The 20,000-nt window shown below is 51.4% G+C and overlaps 1 protein-coding gene across 1 annotated transcript in view; it reads right to left on the bottom strand.

The window, feature by feature from the left end:
- LOC106595830 (uncharacterized) overlaps window positions 1-20,000 on the bottom strand; it is a 60,317-nt gene that overhangs the window by 4,628 nt on the left and 35,689 nt on the right. Inside the window, exons 10-17 of the mRNA XM_082973938.1 lie at window positions 19,326-20,000; window positions 16,266-16,505; window positions 15,786-15,885; window positions 15,665-15,690; window positions 14,749-14,862; window positions 5,886-5,978; window positions 3,110-3,203; window positions 1,026-1,101 (exon numbers count right to left, since the gene is read on the bottom strand). The exon at window positions 19,326-20,000 is cut by the window's right edge and continues 640 nt beyond it. Coding sequence (XP_082830064.1) covers window positions 1,026-1,101; window positions 3,110-3,203; window positions 5,886-5,978; window positions 14,749-14,862; window positions 15,665-15,690; window positions 15,786-15,885; window positions 16,266-16,505; window positions 19,326-20,000 — 1,418 coding nt within the window. The remainder of the gene's footprint in view (window positions 1-1,025; window positions 1,102-3,109; window positions 3,204-5,885; window positions 5,979-14,748; window positions 14,863-15,664; window positions 15,691-15,785; window positions 15,886-16,265; window positions 16,506-19,325) is intronic.

Genomic DNA, 20,000 nt, shown 5'->3' with positions numbered 1-20,000 from the left:
ATCAGGGCTGGTTGTATGTTTAAGGGCTGGTTGTATGTATCAGGGCTGGTTGTGTGTATCAGGGCTGGTTGTATATATCAGGGCTGGTTGTATGTATCAGGGCTGGTTGTATGTATCAGGGCTGGTTGTGTGTATCAGGGCTGGTTGTATATATCAGGGCTGGTTGTATGTATCAGGGCTGGTTGTGTATATCAGGGCTGGTTGTATGTATCAGGGCTGGTTGTATATATCAGGGCTGGTTGTATGTTTAAGGGCTGGTTGTATGTATCAGGGCTGGTTGTATGTATCAGGGCTGGTTGTGTGTATCAGGGCTGGTTGTGTGTATCAGGGCTGGTTGTGTGTATCAGGGCTGGTTGTATGTATCAGGGCTGGTTGTATGTATCAGTATGTATCAGGGCTGGTTGTATATATCAGGGCTGGTTGTGTGTATCAGGGCTGGTTGTATATATCAGGGCTGGTTGTGTGTATCAGGGCTGGTTGTGTGTATCAGGGCTGGTTGTATGTATCAGGGCTGGTTGTATATATCAGGGCTGGTTGTATGTTTAAGGGCTGGTTGTATGTATCAGGGCTGGTTGTATGTATCAGGGCTGGTTGTGTGTATCAGGGCTGGTTGTGTGTATCAGGGCTGGTTGTGTGTATCAGGGCTGGTTGTATGTATCAGGGCTGGTTGTGTGTATCAGGGCTGGTTGTGTGTATCAGGGCTGGTTGTATGTATCAGGGCTGGTTGTGTGTATCAGGGCTGGTGGTATGTATCAGGGCTGGTTGTATATATCAGGGCTGGTTGTATGTTTAAGGGCTGGTTGTATGTATCAGGGCTGGTTGTATATATCAGGGCTGGTTGTATGTATCAGGGCTGGTTGTGTGTATCAGGGCTGGTTGTGTGTATCAGGGCTGGTTGTATATATCAGGGCTGGTTGTATGTATCAGGGCTGGTTGTATGTATCAGGGCTGGTTGTGTGTATCAGGGCTGGTTGTATGTATCAGGGCTGGTTTCAGGGCTGGTTGATTGTATCAGACTGACTCACCTCTTGACGGAGCAGGGCTGGTTGAGGTCCAGAGACGTCTCCTGACCCCTGGAGGACTCACAGTCCCATGATGCATCTGTCACAACACAACACAAGTTACCATGGTTATAGCACTAACCTCAACCTTCCTTCCTTCCTCTGTGTGACTGTGTGTCTGTGTGACTGTGTGACTGTGTGTCTGTGTGACTTTGTGACTGTGTGACTGTGTGTCTGTGTGACTGTGTGACTGTGTGTCTGTGTGACTGTGTGTCTGTGTGTCTGTGTGACTGTGTGTCTGTGTGACTGTGTGACTGTGTGTCTGTGTGACTGTGTGTGACTGTGTGTGACTGTGTGTGACTGTGTGACTGTGTGACTGTGTGTCTGTGTGTGACTGTTTGACTGTGTGACTGTGTGTCTGTGTGACTGTGTGACTGTGTGACTGTGTGTGTCTGTGTGTGACTGTGTGACTGTGTGACTGTGTGTGACTGTGTGACTGTGTGTCTGTGTGACTGTGTGACCGTGTGACTGTGTGACTGTGTGTGACTGTGTGACTGTGTGTCTGTGTGTCTGTGTGACTGTGTGTCTGTGTGACTGTGTGACTGTGTGACTGTGTGTCTGTGTGACTGTGTGTCTGTGTGACTGTGTGTGACTGTGTGTGACTGTGTGTGACTGTGTGACTGTGTGTGACTGTGTGACTGTGTGACTGTGTGTCTGTGTGACTGTGTGACTGTGTGTGACTGTGTGACTGTGTGTGACTGTGTGTCTGTGTGTCTGTGTGACTGTGTGACCGTGTGACCGTGTGACTGTGTGTGACTGTGTGTGACTGTGTGACTGTGTGACTGTGTGTCTGTGTGTGACTGTGTGTCTGTGTGACTGTGTGACTGTGTGTGTCTGTGTGTCTGTGTGACTGTGTGACTGTGTGACTGTGTGTGACTGTGTGACTGTGTGTCTGTGTGACTGTGTGACTGTGTGACTGTGTGTCTGTGTGTGACTGTGTGACTGTGTGTCTGTGTGTCTGTGTGACTGTGTGACTGTGTGTGACTGTGTGTCTGTGTGTCTGTGTGACTGTGTGTGACTGTGTGTCTGTGTGTCTGTGTGACTGTGTGTGACTGTGTGTGACTGTGTGACTGTGTGACTGTGTGTCTGTGTGTGACTGTGTGTGTCTGTGTGACTGTGTGTGACTGTGTGTGACTGTGTGTCTGTGTGACTGTGTGACTGTGTGTCTGTGTGTGACTGTGTGACTGTGTGTCTGTGTGACTGTGTGACTGTGTGTCTGTGTGACTGTGTGACTGTGTGTCTGTGTGTGACTGTGTGTCTGTGTGTCTGTGTGACTGTGTGACTGTGTGTGACTGTGTGTGACTGTGTGTCTGTGTGTCTGTGTGACTGTGTGACTGTGTGTGACTGTGTGTCTGTGTGTCTGTGTGTCTGTGTGACTGTGTGTGACTGTGTGTGACTGTGTGTGACTGTGTGACTGTGTGTGACTGTGTGTCTGTGTGTCTGTGTGTGACTGTGTGTGACTGTGTGACTGTGTGACTGTGTGTGACTGTGTGTGACTGTGTGACTGTGTGGCTGTGTGTGACTGTGTGACTGTGTGTGACTGTGTGACTGTGTGACTGTGTGTCTGTGTGTGACTGTGTGTGACTGTGTGTGACTGTGTGACTGTGTGACTGTGTGTGACTGTGTGTCTGTGTGTCTGTGTGTGACTGTGTGTGACTGTGTGACTGTGTGACTGTGTGTGACTGTGTGTGACTGTGTGACTGTGTGGCTGTGTGTGACTGTGTGACTGTGTGTGACTGTGTGACTGTGTGACTGTGTGTCTGTGTGTGACTGTGTGTGACTGTGTGTGACACGGTAAAACAGTAGTGTGTAGTTCCAGTAGTTAGCTACACCGCTACATGCTAAAACAGTAGTGTGTAGTTCCAGTAGTTAGCTACACCGCTACATGATAAAACAGTAGTGTTTAGTTAGCTACACCGCTACATGATAAAACAGTAGTGTTTAGTTAGCTACACCGCTACATGGTTAAAGCTAACCCTATATAAACTGTAGTTGGGATAAGGCATGCTGATCCTGGCCGTTCTGATGAGAGATTGCTTCAGTCTTACAGATCTGTTGTGCCGGAACGATCCCTTCTGTCTGAACAGCGAGCTCTGGGGGAGGTAGATGACAACGGGCCGTCTCTTCCAGGATCCTCTTCTCCTGGAAACGCAGAACAAGGTCAACACTAACGCACAGGATGATGGGATAGATGGGACAACCACACTAGGACAACACTAACGCACAGGATGATGGGATAGATGGGACAACAACACTAGGACAACACTAACGCACAGGATGATGGGATAGATGGGACAACCACACTAGGACAACCACACTAGGACAACAACACTAGGACAACCACACTAGGACAACCACACTAGGACAACCACACTAGGACAACAACACTAGGACAACCACACTAGGACAACCCCACTAGGACAACCCCACTAGGACAACCACACTAGGACAACAACACTAGGACAACCACACTAGGACAACCACACTAGGACAACCCCACTAGGACAACCCCACTAGGACAACCCCACTAGGACAACCACACTAGGACAACCACACTAGGACAACCACACTAGGACAACCACACTAGGACAACCCCACTAGGACAACCACACTAGGACAACCACACTAGGAGGGACAACCACACTAGGACAACCACACTAGGACAACAACACTAGGTGGGACAACCACACTAGGACAACCACACTAGGAGGGACAACAACACTAGGACAACAACACTAGGACAACCACACTAGGAGGGACAACAACACTAGGACAACAACACTAGGACAACCACACTAGGAGGGACAACCACACTAGGACAACCACACTAGGACAACCACACTAGGACAACAACACTAGGACAACCACACTAGGACAACCACACTAGGACAACCACACTAGGACAACCACACTAGGACAACAACACTAGGACAACCACACTAGGACAACCACACTAGGACAACCACACTAGGACAACCACACTAGGACAACCACACTAGGACAACAACACTAGGACGACCACACTAGGACAACAACACTAGGACAACCACACTAGGAGGGACAACCACACTAGGACAACCACACTAGGTGGGACAACAACACTAGGACAACCACACTAGGACAACCACACTAGGACAACCACACTAGGACAACCACACTAGGAGGGACAACCACACTAGGACAACCACACTAGGAGGGACAACCACACTAGGACAACCACACTAGGACAACAACACTAGGACAACCACAATTGGACAACCACACTAGGACAACAACACTAGGAGGGACAACCACACTAGGACAACCACACTAGGACAACCCCACTAGGACAACCACACTAGGAGGGACAACCACACTAGGACAACCACACTAGGACAACCACACTAGGACAACCACACTAGGACAACCACACTAGGACAACCACACTAGGACAACCACACTAGGACAACCCCACTAGGACAACCACACTAGGACAACCCCACTAGGACAACCACACTAGGACAACCACACTAGGACAACCACACTAGGACAACCACACTAGGACAACCACACTAGGACAACCCACTAGGAGGGACAACCACACTAGGACAACCACACTAGGACAACCACACTAGGACAACCACACTAGGACAACCCCACTAGGAAGGGACAACCACACTAGGACAACCACACTAGGACAACCACACTAGGACAACCACACTAGGAGGGACAACCACACTAGGAGGGACAACCACACTAGGACAACCACACTAGGACAACCACACTAGGAGGGACAACAACACTAGGACAACCACACTAGGACAACAACACTAGGACAACCCCACTAGGAGGGACAACCACACTAGGACAACCACACTAGGTGTGTCAGCACTAATGCTAAAGGCTAATGTGTGTGTCAGCACTAATGCTAAAGGCTAATGTGTGTCAGCACTAATGCTAAAGGATAATGTGTGTGTCAGCACTAATGCTAAAGGATAATGTGTGTGTCAGCACTAATGCTAAAGGCTAATGTGTGTGTCAGGGCTAAGGCTAATGTGTGTGTGTCAGGGCTAATGCTAAAGGCTAATGTGTGTGTCAGGGCTAATGCTAAAGGCTAATGTGTGTGTCAGCACTAATGCTAAAGGATAATGTGTGTGTCAGCACTAATGCTAAAGGCTAATGTGTGTGTCAGGGCTAAGGCTAATGTGTGTGTGTCAGGGCTAATGCTAAAGGCTAATGTGTGTGTCAGGGCTAATGCTAAAGGCTAATGTGTGTGTCAGGGCTAATGCTAAAGGCTAATGTGTGTAAGCACTAATGCTAAAGTATAATGTGTGTGTCAGCACTAATGCTAAAGGATAATGTGCGTGTCAGCACTAATGCTAAAGGCTAATGTGTGTGTCAGGGCTAAGGCTAATGTGTGTGTGTCAGGGCTAATGCTAAAGGCTAATGTGTGTGTCAGGGCTAATGCTAAAGGCTAATGTGTGTGTCAGCACTAATGCTAAAGGATAATGTGTGTGTCAGCACTAATGCTAAAGGCTAATGTGTGTGTCAGGGCTAAGGCTAATGTGTGTGTGTCAGGGTTAATGCTAAAGGCTAATGTGTGTGTCAGGGCTAATGCTAAAGGCTAATGTGTGTGTCAGGGCTAATGCTAAAGGCTAATGTGTGTGTCAGGGCTAATGCTAAAGGCTAATGTGTGTGTCAGGGCTAATGCTAAAGGCTAAAGTGTGTATCAGGGCTAATGCTAAAGGCTAATGTGTGTGTCAGGGCTAATGCTAAATGCTAATGTGTATGTCAGGGCTAATGCTAAAGGCTAATGTGTGTGTTAGGGCTAATGCTAAAGGCTACCTCTTCGTTGTGTCTTCGTTCTTCCTCGTCCACCTCTCTCTGCGCTCTTTCCCACTCCTCTTTCAGTTTCTCCTGCTCCCTGAGGTACTGCTCCTGCAGAGAGACACACACACACACACACACACACACACACACACACACACACACACACACACACACACACACACACACACACACACACACACACACACACACACACACACACACACATCACACACACACACACACACACACACACACACCACACATCACATACACACACACGCAGGCACGTCACGCACTGTCCCATACCTGGCTGTAACTAGCCTCCTCCACTGGCCCTATCCCATACCTGGCTGTAACTAGCCTCCTCCACTGACCCTGTCCCATACCTGGCTGTAACTAGCCTCCTCCACTGACCCTGTCCCATACCTGGCTGTAACTAGCCTCCTCCACTGACCCTGTCCCATACCTGGCTGTAACTAGCCTCCTCCACTCCCTGTCCCATACCTGGCTGTAACTAGTCTCCTCCACTGTCCCTGTCCCATACCTGGCTGTAACTAGCCTCCTCCACTGTCCCTGTCCCATACCTGGCTGTAACTAGCCTCCTCCACTGTCCCTGTCCCATACCTGGCTGTAACTAGCCTCCTCCACTGACCCTGTCCCATACCTGGCTGTAACTAGCCTCCTCCACTGTCCCTGTCCCATACCTGGCTGTAACTAGCCTCCTCCACTGTCCCTGTCCCATACCTGGCTGTAACTAGCCTCCTCCACTGTCCCTGTCCCATACCTGGCTGTAACTAGCCTCCTCCACTGTCCCTGTCCCATACCTGGCTGTAACTAGCCTCCTCCACTGTCCCTGTCCCATACCTGGCTGTAACTAGCCTCCTCCACTGTCCCTGTCCCATACCTGGCTGTAACTAGCCTCCTCCACTGACCCTGTCCCATACCTGGCTGTAACTAGCCTCCTCCACTGACCCTGTCCCATACCTGGCTGTAACTAGCCTCCTCCACTGGCCCTGTCCCATACCTGGCTGTAACTAGCCTCCTCCACTGACCCTGTCCCATACCTGGCTGTAACTAGCCTCCTCCACTGTCCCTGTCCCATACCTGGCTGTAACTAGCCTCCTCCACTGTCCCATACCTGGCTGTAACTAGCCTCCTCCACTGTTCCATACCTGGCTGTAACTAGCCTCCTCCACTGACCCTGTCCCATACCTGGCTGCAACTAGCCTCCTCCACTGTCCCTGTCCCATACCTGGCTGTAACTAGCCTCCTCCACTGGCCCTGTCCCATACCTGGCTGTAACTAGCCTCCTCCACTGACCCTGTCCCATACCTGGCTGTAACTAGCCTCCTCCACTGACCCTGTCCCATACCTGGCTGTAACTAGCCTCCTCCACTGTCCCTGTCCCATACCTGGCTGTAACTAGCCTCCTCCACTGGCCCTGTCCCATACCTGGCTGTAACTAGCCTCCTCCACTGGCCCTGTCCCATACCTGGCTGTAACTAGCCTCCTCCACTGTCCCTGTCCCATACCTGGCTGTAACTAGCCTCCTCCACTGACCCTGTCCCATACCTGGCTGTAACTAGCCTCCTCCACTGGCCCTGTCCCATACCTGGCTGTAACTAGCCTCCTCCACTGTCCCTGTCCCATACCTGGCTGTAACTAGCCTCCTCCACTGGCCCTGTCCCATACCTGGCTGTAACTAGCCTCCTCCACTGTCCCTGTCCCATACCTGGCTGTAACTAGCCTCCTCCACTGTCCCTGTCCCATACCTGGCTGTAACTAGCCTCCTCCACTGTCCCTGTCCCATACCTGGCTGTAACTAGCCTCCTCCACTGTCCCTGTCCCTACCCTGTAACTACCTCCTCCTGTGTCCCTCTCCTGTAGCTCCTCTCCTGTAGTCCCTCTCCTGTATCTCCTCTCCTGTTGTCTCCTCTCCTGTAGCTCCTCCTCCCTCCCTGTCCCATACCTGGCTGTAACTAGCCTCCTCCACTGTCCCTGTCCCATACCTGGCTGTAACTAGCCTCCTCCACTGGCCCTGTCCCATACCTGGCTGTAACTAGCCTCCTCCACTGGCCCTGTCCCATACCTGGCTGTAACTAGCCTCCTCCACCGACCCTGTCCCATACCTGGCTGTAACTAGCCTCCTCCACTGTCCCTGTCCCATACCTGGCTGTAACTAGCCTCCTCCACTGGCCCTGTCCCATACCTGGCTGTAACTAGCCTCCTCCACTGGCCCTGTCCCATACCTGGCTGTAACTAGCCTCCTCCACTGTCCCATGTTACTCCTCTCACTGAGTCCCCCTCCGTAGTCTCCTCCCTGTCCCAACCTGCTGTAGTCCTCCTCTCCTGTTATCTCCTCCCTGTGTCCCTCTCCTGTAGTCTCCCCTACCTGTGTCTCCTCTCACTGTACCCTCTCCTGTTATCTCCTCCCTGTATCTCCCTCCTGTAGTCTCCTCTCCTGTATCTCCTCTCCTGTTATCTCCTCTCCTGTTATCTCCTCTCCTGTAGTCTCCTCTCCTGTTATCTCCTCTCCTGTAGTCTCCTCTCCTGTTATCTCCTCTCCTGTAGTCTCCTCTCCTGTAGTCTCCTCTCCTGTTAGTCTCCTCTCCTGTTATCTCCTCTCCTGTATCTCCTCTCCTGTTATCTCCTCTCCTGTAGTCTCCTCTCCTGTTATCTACCTCCTCCCTGTCCTGTCCCTCTCCTGTAACTAGTCTCCTCTCACTGTAGCTCCTGTCCTCATACCTGGCTGTAACTAGCCTCCTCCACTGTCCCTGTCCCATACCTGGCTGTAACTAGCTCTCCTCTCACTGTAGTCTCCTCTCCTGTCATATCCTGGCCTGTAACTAGCTCTCCTCTCACTGTCTCCTGTCCTCATACCTGGCTGTAACTAGCCTCCTCCACTGTCCCTGTCCCATACCTGGCTGTAACTAGTCTCCTCCACTGCCCTGTCCCATACCTGGCTGTAACTAGCCTCCTCCACTGTCCCATACCTGGCTGTAACTAGTCTCCTCCCCTGTCCCATACCTGGCTGTAACTAGCCTCCTCTACTGTCCCTGTCCCATACCTGGCTGTAACTAGCCTCCTCCACTGTCCCTGTCCCATACCTGGCTGTAACTAGCCTCCTCCACTGACCCTGTCCCATACCTGGCTGTAACTAGCCTCCTCCACTGTCCCTGTCCCATACCTGGCTGTAACTAGCCTCCTCCACTGGCCCTGTCCCATACCTGGCTGTAACTAGCCTCCTCCACTGGCCCTGTCCCATACCTGGCTGTAACTAGCCTCCTCCACCGACCCTGTCCCATACCTGGCTGTAACTAGCCTCCTCCACTGTCCCTGTCCCATACCTGGCTGTAACTAGCCTCCTCCACTGTCCCTGTCCCATACCTGGCTGTAACTAGCCTCCTCCACTGGCCCTGTCCCATACCTGGCTGTAACTAGCCTCCTCCACTGACCCTGTCCCATACCTGGCTGTAACTAGTCTCCTCCACTGACCCTGTCCCATACCTGGCTGTAACTAGCCTCCTCCACTGGCCCTGTCCCATACCTGGCTGTAACTAGCCTCCTCCACTGGCCCTGTCCCATACCTGGCTGTAACTAGCCTCCTCCACTGTCCCTGTCCCATACCTGGCTGTAACTAGTCTCCTCCACTGACCCTGTCCCATACCTGGCTGTAACTAGCCTCCTCCACTGGCCCTGTCCCATACCTGGCTGTAACTAGCCTCCTCCACTGGCCCTGTCCCATACCTGGCTGTAACTAGCCTCCTCCACTGGCCCTGTCCCATACCTGGCTGTAACTAGCCTCCTCCACTGGCCCTGTCCCATACCTGGCTGTAACTAGCCTCCTCCACTGGCCCTGTCCCATACCTGGCTGTAACTAGTCTCCTCCACTGTCCCTGTCCCATACCTGGCTGTAACTAGGCTCCTCCACACTCCCTGTCCCATACCTGGCTGTAACTAGCCTCCTCTACTGTCCCTGTCCCATACCTGGCTGTAACTAGCCTCCTCTACTGTCCCTGTCCCATACCTGGCTGTAACTAGCCTCCTCCACTGGCCCTGTCCCATACCTGGCTGTAACTAGCCTCCTCCACTGTCCCAGTCCCATACCTGGCTGTAACTAGCCTCCTCTACTGTCCCTGTCCCATACCTGGCTGTAACTAGCCTCCTCCCCTGTCCCATACCTGGCTGTAACTAGCCTCCTCCACTGGCCCTGTCCCATACCTGGCTGTAACTAATCTCCTCCCCTGTCCCATACCTGGCTGTAACTAGCCTCCTCCACTGTCCCTGTCCCATACCTGGCTGTAACTAGCCTCCTCCACTGTCCCTGTCCCATACCTGGCTGTAACTAGCCTCCTCCACTGACCCTGTCCCATACCTGGCTGTAACTAGCCTCCTCCACTGGCCCTGTCCCATACCTGGCTGTAACTAGCCTCCTCTACTGTCCCTGTCCCATACCTGGCTGTAACTAGCCTCCTCCACTGTCCCTGTCCCATACCTGGCTGTAACTAGCCTCCTCCACTGTCCCTGTCCCATACCTGGCTGTAACTAGCCTCCTCCACTGACCCTGTCCCATACCTGGCTGTAACTAGCCTCCTCCACTGTCCCTGTCCCATACCTGGCTGTAACTAGCCTCCTCCACTGGCCCTGTCCCATACCTGGCTGTAACTAGCCTCCTCCACTGGCCCTGTCCCATACCTGGCTGTAACTAGCCTCCTCCACCGACCCTGTCCCATACCTGGCTGTAACTAGCCTCCTCCACTGTCCCTGTCCCATACCTGGCTGTAACTAGCCTCCTCCACTGGCCCTGTCCCATACCTGGCTGTAACTAGCCTCCTCCACTGTCCCTGTCCCATACCTGGCTGTAACTAGCCTCCTCCCTGTCCCATACCTGGCTGTAACTAGCCTCCTCCCCTGTCCCTGTCCCATACCTGGCTGTAACTAGCCTCCTCCACTGTCCCTGTCCCATACCTGGCTGTAACTAGCCTCCTCCACTGTCCCTGTCCCATACCTGGCTGTAACTAGCCTCCTCCACTGTCCCATACCTGGCTGTAACTAGCCTCCTCCACTGTCCCATACCTGGCTGTAACTAGTCTCCTCCACTGACCCTGTCCCATACCTGGCTGTAACTAGCCTCCTCCACTGTCCCTGTCCCATACCTGGCTGTAACTAGCCTCCTCCACTGACCCTGTCCCATACCTGGCTGTAACTAGCCTCCTCCACTGTCCCTGTCCCATACCTGGCTGTAACTAGCCTCCTCCACTGGCCCTGTCCCATACCTGGCTGTAACTAGCCTCCTCCACTGGCCCTGTCCCATACCTGGCTGTAACTAGCCTCCTCCACCGACCCTGTCCCATACCTGGCTGTAACTAGCCTCCTCCACTGTCCCTGTCCCATACCTGGCTGTAACTAGCCTCCCCCACTGTCCCTGTCCCATACCTGGCTGTAACTAGCCTCCTCCACTGGCCCTGTCCCATACCTGGCTGTAACTAGCCTCCTCCACTGGCCCTGTCCCATACCTGGCTGTAACTAGCCTCCTCCACTGGCCCTGTCCCATACCTGGCTGTAACTAGCCTCCTCCCTGTCCCATACCTGGCTGTAACTAGCCTCCTCCACTGTCCCTGTCCCATACCTGGCTGTAACTAGTCTCCTCCACTGACCCTGTCCCATACCTGGCTGTAACTAGCCTCCTCCACTGGCCCTGTCCCATACCTGGCTGTAACTAGCCTCCCGCCCTGTCCCATACCTGGCTGTAACTAGCCTCCTCCACTGTCCCTGTCCCATACCTGGCTGTAACTAGCCTCCTCCCTGTCCCATACCTGGCTGTAACTAGCCTCCTCCACTGGCCCTGTCCCATACCTGGCTGTAACTAGCCTCCTCCCTGTCCCATACCTGGCTGTAACTAGCCTCCTCCACTGTCCCTGTCCCATACCTGGCTGTAACTAGCCTCCTCCACTGGCCCTGTCCCATACCTGGCTGTAACTAGCGTCCTCCACTGTCTCTGTCCCATACCTGGCTGTAACTAGTGATTCTCTGCTCTAACAAACCTGACCGCCCTCCTTCACAATAGTCTCCTCTCACACACTTGTAGGAATCTCTCCTGTAGTCTCCTCTCCTGTAGTCTCCTCTCCTGTTATCTCCTCTCCTGTAGTCTCCTCTCCTGTAGTCTCCTCTCCTGTAGTCTCCTCTCCTGTTATCTCCTCTCCTGTAGTCTCCTCTCCTGTTATCTCCTCTCCTGTAGTCTCCTCTCCTGTAGTCTCCTCTCCTGTAGTCTCCTCTCCTGTAGTCTCCTCTCCTGTTATCTCCTCTCCTGTTATCTCCTCTCCTGTAGTCTCCTCTCCTGTTATCTCCTCTCCTGTAGTCTCCTCTCCTGTAGTCTCCTCTCCTGTTATCTCCTCTCCTGTTATCTCCTCTCCTGTTATCTCCTCTCCTGTAGTCTCCTCTCCTGTAGTCTCCTCTCCTGTAGTCTCCTCTCCTGTTATCTCCTCTCCTGTTATCTCCTCTCCTGTAGTCTCCTCTCCTGTAGTCTCCTCTCCTGTTATCTCCTCTCCTGTAGTCTCCTCTCCTGTAGTCTCCTCTCCTGTTATCTCCTCTCCTGTAGTCTCCTCTCCTGTAGTCTCCTCTCCTGTAGTCTCCTCTCCTGTTATCTCCTCTCCTGTTATCTCCTCTCCTGTAGTCTCCTCTCCTGTTATCTCCTCTCCTGTAGTCTCCTCTCCTGTTAGTCTCCTCTCCTGTAGTCTCCTCTCCTGTAGTCTCCTCTCCTGTTATCTCCTCTCCTGTTATCTCCTCTCCTGTTAGTCTCCTCTCCTGTTATCTCCTCTCCTGTAGTCTCCTCTCCTGTAGTCTCCTCTCCTGTTAGTCTCCTCTCCTGTTATCTCCTCTCCTGTTATCTCCTCTCCTGTAGTCTCCTCTCCTGTAGTCTCCTCTCCTGTTATCTCCTCTCCTGTAGTCTCCTCTCCTGTAGTCTCCTCTCCTGTTATCTCCTCTCCTGTAGTCTCCTCTCCTGTAGTCTCCTCTCCTGTTATCTCCTCTCCTGTTATCTCCTCTCCTGTAGTCTCCTCTCCTGTAGTCTCCTCTCCTGTTATCTCCTCTCCTGTAGTCTCCTCTCCTGTAGTCTCCTCTCCTGTAGTCTCCTCTCCTGTTATCTCCTCTCCTGTAGTCTCCTCTCCTGTTATCTCCTCTCCTGTAGTCTCCTCTCCTGTAGTCTCCTCTCCTGTAGTCTCCTCTCCTGTTATCTCCTCTCCTGTTATCTCCTCTCCTGTAGTCTCCTCTCCTGTTATCTCCTCTCCTGTTATCTCCTCTCCTGTTATCTCCTCTCCTGTAGTCTCCTCTCCTGTTATCTCCTCTCCTGTAGTCTCCTCTCCTGTAGTCTCCTCTCCTGTATCTCCTCTCCTGTATCTCCTCTCCTGTAGTCTCCTCTCCTGTTATCTCCTCTCCTGTAGTCTCCTCTCCTGTTATCTCCTCTCCTGTTATCTCCTCTCCTGTAGTCTCCTCTCCTGTTATCTCCTCTCCTGTTATCTCCTCTCCTGTTATCTCCTCTCCTGTAGTCTCCTCTCCTGTTATCTCCTCTCCTGTTATCTCCTCTCCTGTATCTCCTCTCCTGTAGTCTCCTCTCCTGTAGTCTCCTCTCCTGTTATCTCCTCTCCTGTAGTCTCCTCTCCTGTAGTCTCCTCTCCTGTAGTCTCCTCTCCTGTTATCTCCTCTCCTGTTATTCTCCTCTCCTGTAGTCTCCTCTCCTGTAGTCTCCTCTCCTGTTATCTCCTCTCCTGTAGTCTCCTCTCCTGTAGTCTCCTCTCCTGTAGTCTCCTCTCCTGTTATCTCCTCTCCTGTTATCTCCTCTCCTGTAGTCTCCTCTCCTGTTATCTCCTCTCCTGTTATCTCCTCTCCTGTAGTCTCCCTCCTGTAGTCTCCTCTCCTGTTATCTCCTCTCCTGTAGTCTCCTCTCCTGTAGTCTCCTCTCCTGTTATCTCCTCTCCTGTTAGTCTCCTCTCCTGTAGTCTCCTCTCCTGTTATCTCCTCTCCTGTAGTCTCCTCTCCTGTAGTCTCCTCTCCTGTTATCTCCTCTCCTGTAGTCTCCTCTCCTGTTAGTCTCCTCTCCTGTAGTCTCCTCTCCTGTTATCTCCTCTCCTGTAGTCTCCTCTCCTGTAGTCTCCTCTCCTGTTATCTCCTCTCCTGTTATCTCCTCTCCTGTTATCTCCTCTCCTGTAGTCTCCTCTCCTGTTATCTCCTCTCCTGTAGTCTCCTCTCCTGTTATCTCCTCTCCTGTTATCTCCTCTCCTGTAGTCTCCTCTCCTGTAGTCTCCTCTCCTGTTATCTCCTCTCCTGTATCTCCTCTCCTGTATCTCCTCTCCTGTAGTCTCCTCTCCTGTTATCTCCTCTCCTGTTATCTCCTCTCCTGTTATCTCCTCTCCTGTAGTCTCCTCTCCTGTAGTCTCCTCTCCTGTAGTCTCCTCTCCTGTTATCTCCTCTCCTGTTATCTCCTCTCCTGTTATCTCCTCTCCTGTAGTCTCCTCTCCTGTTATCTCCTCTCCTGTTATCTCCTCTCCTGTTATCTCCTCTCCTGTAGTCTCCTCTCCTGTAGTCTCCTCTCCTGTTATCTCCTCTCCTGTTAGTCTCCTCTCCTGTTATCTCCTCTCCTGTATCTCCTCTCCTGTAGTCTCCTCTCCTGTTATCATCTCTCCTGTTATCATCTCTCCTGTTATCTCCTCTCCTGTTATCTCCTCTCCTGTTATCTCCTCTCCTGTTATCTCCTCTCCTGTAGTCTCCTCTCCTGTTATCTCCTCTCCTATTATCTCCTCTCCTGTTATCTCCTCTCCTGTAGTCTCCTCTCCTGTTAGTCTCCTCTCCTGTTATCTCCTCTCCTGTTATCTCCTCTCCACACCTTTAGGAATCTCTCCTGCTCCTGCTGCCACCTCTCCTGTCGTCTCCTCTCATCCTCAGGGTTCCACACCCAGTGGTCTACACGCTTAGCCAGGTTCAACATGGGACTCTCCATCTACCACACACACACACACACACAGACACACACACACACACACACACACACACACACACACACACACACACACACACACACACACACACACACACACACACACACACACACACACACACAGGAGGAAAGGAAAGGTGAGATGAGAGGACAGGCAAAGTTCTAGAATAAAGATCAAGTTCTAGAATGAAGGTCAAGTTCTAGAATGAAGGTCAGGTTCTAGAATAAAGATCAAGTTCTAGATCGAAAATCAGGTTCTAGAATAAAGATCAAGTTGTAGTATGAAGGTCAGGTTCTAGAATAAAGGTCAAGTTCTAGAATGAACGTCAGGTTCTAGAATAAAAATCAAGTTCTAGAATGAAGGTCGGGTTCTAGAATGAAGGTCAGGTTCTAGAATGAAGGTCAGGTTCTAGAATAAGGATCAAGTTATAGAATAGAGGTCAGGTTCTAGAATAAAAATCAAGTTCTAGTATGAAGGTCAGGTTCTAGAATAAAGGTCAAGTTCTAGAATGAACGTCAGGTTCTAGAATAAAAATCAAGTTCTAGAATGAAGGTCGGGTTCTAGAATGAAGGTCAGGTTCTAGAATGAAGGTCAGGTTCTAGAATAAAAATCAAGTTCTAGAATGAAGGTCAGGTTCTAGAATGAAGGTCAGGTTCTAGAATAAGGATCAAGTTATAGAATAGAGGTCAGGTTCTAGAATAAAAATCAAGTTCTAGAATGAAGGTCAGGTTCTAGAATAAAGGTCAGGTTCTAGAATAAAGGTCAAGTTGTAGAATGAGAATGCTGAGCTATAATGGTACTCACAGTCCCACTGCTCCCCTCCAGTCCTTCTGTGGAGAGACACACACAGTGTGTTAGCTACAGCGGCAGCATTAACGCTAACCTGGCTCACCCAGCAACGGGACTCTGGGTAATATCATCGTACCTGTCACCGAGGAGGAGCAGGTGTGCTGGTTGCTAAGCAACGAAGAGTCAGACCCAGCCTCCTCCCCCGATCTCCTTGACGATGCCATGGAGCCGATCACCTGTCAATCAATCAATAAGGAACCAAGGGCATCAGAACCATTCAATCAATCAACCGGGTGTCAATCAATCAATAAGGAACCAAGGGCATCAGAACCATTCAATCAATCAACCGGGTGTCAATCAATCAATAAGGAACCAAGGGCATCAGAACCATTCAATCAATCAACCGGGTGTCAATCAATCAATAAGGAACCAAGGGCATCAGAACCATTCAATCAATCAACCGGGTGTCAATCAATCAATAAGGAACCAAGGGCATCAGAACCATTCAATCAATCAACCGGGTGTCAATCAATCAATAAGGAACCAAGGGCATCAGAACCATTCAATCAATCAACCAGGTGTCAATCAATAACAGAATGAGAGAGGTGCTCCACACCTGTGTGTTGCTGAGAATATCTAACGGACGCGGCCGCAGGTGTGTCTGGGTGAGTTCCGTCACGATGGTCGTCGTGACAACACAGCTCCTCCCTCCAATCAGGGCGCTGACGGCCGACACCTGTGTCTTCTGATTGGCTCCAGGGTGTTCGGTGGGCGGGGGGGAGTGAAGGGGTGAGGAGGGGGAGGGAAGGGGTGAGGAAGGGAGAGTCTCACCATTCACCCTCACCAAGCCATCTACCTGTAGACAGAGTGATGAGAGGTTACCTCACCAAGCCATCTACCTGTAGACAGAGTGATGAGAGAGGTTACCTCACCAAGCCATCTACCTGTAGACAGAGTGATGAGAGGTTACCTCACCAAGCCATCTACCTGTAGACAGAGTGATGAGAGGTTACCTCACCAAGCCATCTACCTGTAGACAGAGTGATGAGAGAGGTTACCTCACCAAGCCATCTACCTGTAGACAGAGTGATGAGAGAGGTTACCTCACCAAGCCATCTACCTGTAGACAGAGTGATGAGAGGTTACCTCACCAAGCCATCTACCTGTAGACAGAGTGATGAGAGGTTACCTCACCAAGCCATCTACCTGTAGACAGAGTGATGAGAGAGGTTACCTCACCAAGCCATCTACCTGTAGACAGAGTGATGAGAGGTTACCTCACCAAGCCATCTACCTGTAGACAGAGTGATGAGAGGTTACCTCACCAAGCCATCTACCTGTAGACAGAGTGATGAGAGAGGTTACCTCACCAAGCCATCTACCTGTAGACAGAGTGATGAGAGGTTACCTCACCAAGCCATCTACCTGTAGACAGAGTGATGAGAGGTTACCTCACCAAGCCATCTACCTGTAGACAGAGTGATGAGAGAGGTTACCTCACCAAGCCATCTACCTGTAGACAGAGTGATGAGAGGTTACCTCACCAAGCCATCTACCTGTAGACAGAGTGATGAGAGGTTACCTCACCAAGCCATCTACCTGTAGACAGAGTGATGAGAGGTTACCTCACCAAGCCATCTACCTGTAGACAGAGTGATGAGAGAGGTTACCTCACCAAGCCATCTACCTGTAGACAGAGTGATGAGAGGTTACCTCACCAAGCCATCTACCTGTAGACAGAGTGATGACAGAGGTTACCTCACCAAGCCATCTACCTGTAGACAGAGTGATGAGAGAGGTTACATCACCAAGCCATCTACCTGTAGACAGAGTGATGAGAGGTTACCTCACCAAGCCATCTACCTGTAGACAGAGTGATGAGAGGTTACCTCACCAAGCCATCTACCTGTAGACAGAGTGGAGAGAGGTTACCTCACCAAGCCATCTACCTGTAGACAGAGTGATGAGAGAGGTTACCTCACCAAGCCATCTACCTGTAGACAGAGTGATGAGAGAGGTTACCTCACCAAGCCATCTACCTGTAGACAGAGTGATGAGAGGTTACCTCACCAAGCCATCTACCTGTAGACAGAGTGATGAGAGAGGTTACCTCACCAAGCCATCTACCTGTAGACGGAGTGATGAGAGAGGTTACCTCACCAAGCCATCTACCTGTAGACAGAGTGATGAGAGGTTACCTCACCAAGCCATCTACCTGTAGACAGAGTGATGAGAGGTTACCTCACCAAGCCATCTACCTGTAGACAGAGTGATGAGAGAGGTTACCTCACCAAGCCATCTACCTGTAGACAGAGTGATGAGAGAGGTTACCTTGGTGTGGGGTGAATCGGGGTATCATTAGATGTGGGGTGGTGTGGGGTATCATTAGATGTGGGGTGGTGTGGGGTATCATTAGATGTGGGGTGGTGTGGGGTATCAATAGATGTGGGATGGTGTGGGGTATCATTAGATGTGGGGTGGTGTGGGGTATCATTAGATGTGGGGTGGTGTGGGGTATCATTAGATGTGGGGTGGTGTGGGGTATCATTAGATGTGGGGTGGTGGTGGGGTATCAATAGATGTGGGGTGGTGGTGGGTATCAATAGATGTGGGGTGGTGTGGGGTATCATTAGATGTGTGGTGGTGTGGGGTATCATTAGATGTGGGGTGGTGTGGGGTATCATTAGATGTGGGGTGGTGTGGGGTATCATTAGATGTGGGGTGGTGTGGGGTATCATTAGATGTGGGGTGGTGTGGGGTATCAATAGATGTGGGGTGGTGTGGGGTATCATTAGATGTGGGGTGGTGTGGGGTATCATTAGATGTGGGGTGGTGTGGGGTATCATTAGATGTGGGGTGGTGTGGGGTATCATTAGATGTGGGGTGGTGTGGGGTATCATTAGATGTGGGGTGGTGTGGGGTATCATTAGATGTGGGGTGGTGTGGGGTATCATTAGATGTGGGGTGGTGTGGGGTATCATTAGATGTGGGGTGGTGTGGGGTATCATTAGATGTGGGGTGGTGTGGGGTATCATTAGATGTGGGGTGGTGTGGGGTATCATTAGATGTGGGGTGGTGTGGGTATCATTAGATGTGGGGTGGTGTGGGGTATCATTAGATGTGGGGTGGTGTGGGGTATCATTAGATGTGGGGTGGTGTGGGGTATCAATAGATGTGGGGTGGTGTGGGGTATCATTAGATGTGGGGTGGTGTGGGGTATCATTAGATGTGGGGTGGTGTGGGGTATCATTAGATGTGGGGTGGTGTGGGGTATCAATAGATGTGGGGTGGTGTGGGGTATCATTAGATGTGGGGTGGTGTGGGGTATCAATAGATGTGGGGTGGTGAATCGGGGTATCATTAGATGTGGGGTGGTGTGGGGTATCAATAGATGTGGGGCGGTGTGGGGTATCATTAGATGTGGGGTGGTGTGGGGTATCATTAGATGTGGGGTGGTGTGGGGTATCATTAGATGTGGGGTGGTGTGGGGTATCATTAGATGTGGGGTGGTGTGGGGTATCATTAGATGTGGGGTGGTGTGGGGTATCATTAGATGTGGGGTGGTGTGGGGTATCATTAGATGTGGGGTGGTGTGGGGTATCATTAGATGTGGGGTGGTGAATTACGGTTAAGCCCTAATCCTGAACCCTTAACCCCGATCCCTACCTGTCCTTACCTTAACGGGCTGGTGTCCAGGCTGCGTCTGTGCTGGCTGGCAGTAGGGCTTGGCTGTTAGGAGAGGGAGAGGCCGGGAGGGGGGGGAGATGGGAGGGGGGAGGGTGTGCTGACTTTGCGTGGAGTGGTTGTGTGTGTGCGTGTGTTGGGTGTGTTGGGTGTGTGTGTGTTTGGTGTGTCGGGGCTCTTGCTTTGTGTCAGTCTGCCTGGCCTCTAGTCCGTTTCCAGCTCGTTCTGGGTTCTGGTCGGTCGTAGTAGTTCTAGACTCAGGGGTCTGGGTAGTACTAATGGTTCTAGACTCAGGGTTCTGGGTAGTACTAATGGTTCTAGACTCAGGGTTCTGGGTAGTAATGGTTCTAGACTCAGGGTTCTGGTCAGTAGTAATGGTTCTAGACTCAAGGTTCTGGTCAGTAGTACTGGTTCTAGACTCAAGGTTCTGGTCAGTAGTACTGGTTCTAGACTCAAGGTTCTGGTCAGTAGTACTGGTTCTAGACTCAGAGTTCTGGTTAGTAGTAATGGTTCTAGACTCAGGGTTCTGGTCAGTACTAATGGTTTTAAACTCAGGGTTCTGGTTGGTAGCAGGTGTTCTAGACTCAGGGTTCTGGTCAGTAGTAATGGTTCTAGACTCAAGGTTCTGGTCAGTAGTACTGGTTCTAGACTCAAGGTTCTGGTCAGT

The sequence above is a fragment of the Salmo salar genome, chromosome 04 (assembly GCF_965601325.2).
Source record: "Salmo salar chromosome 04, fSalSal1, whole genome shotgun sequence".
Taxonomy (NCBI): Eukaryota; Metazoa; Chordata; class Actinopteri; order Salmoniformes; family Salmonidae; genus Salmo; species Salmo salar.
This window is presented reverse-complemented; position numbering and strand designations above follow the sequence as displayed.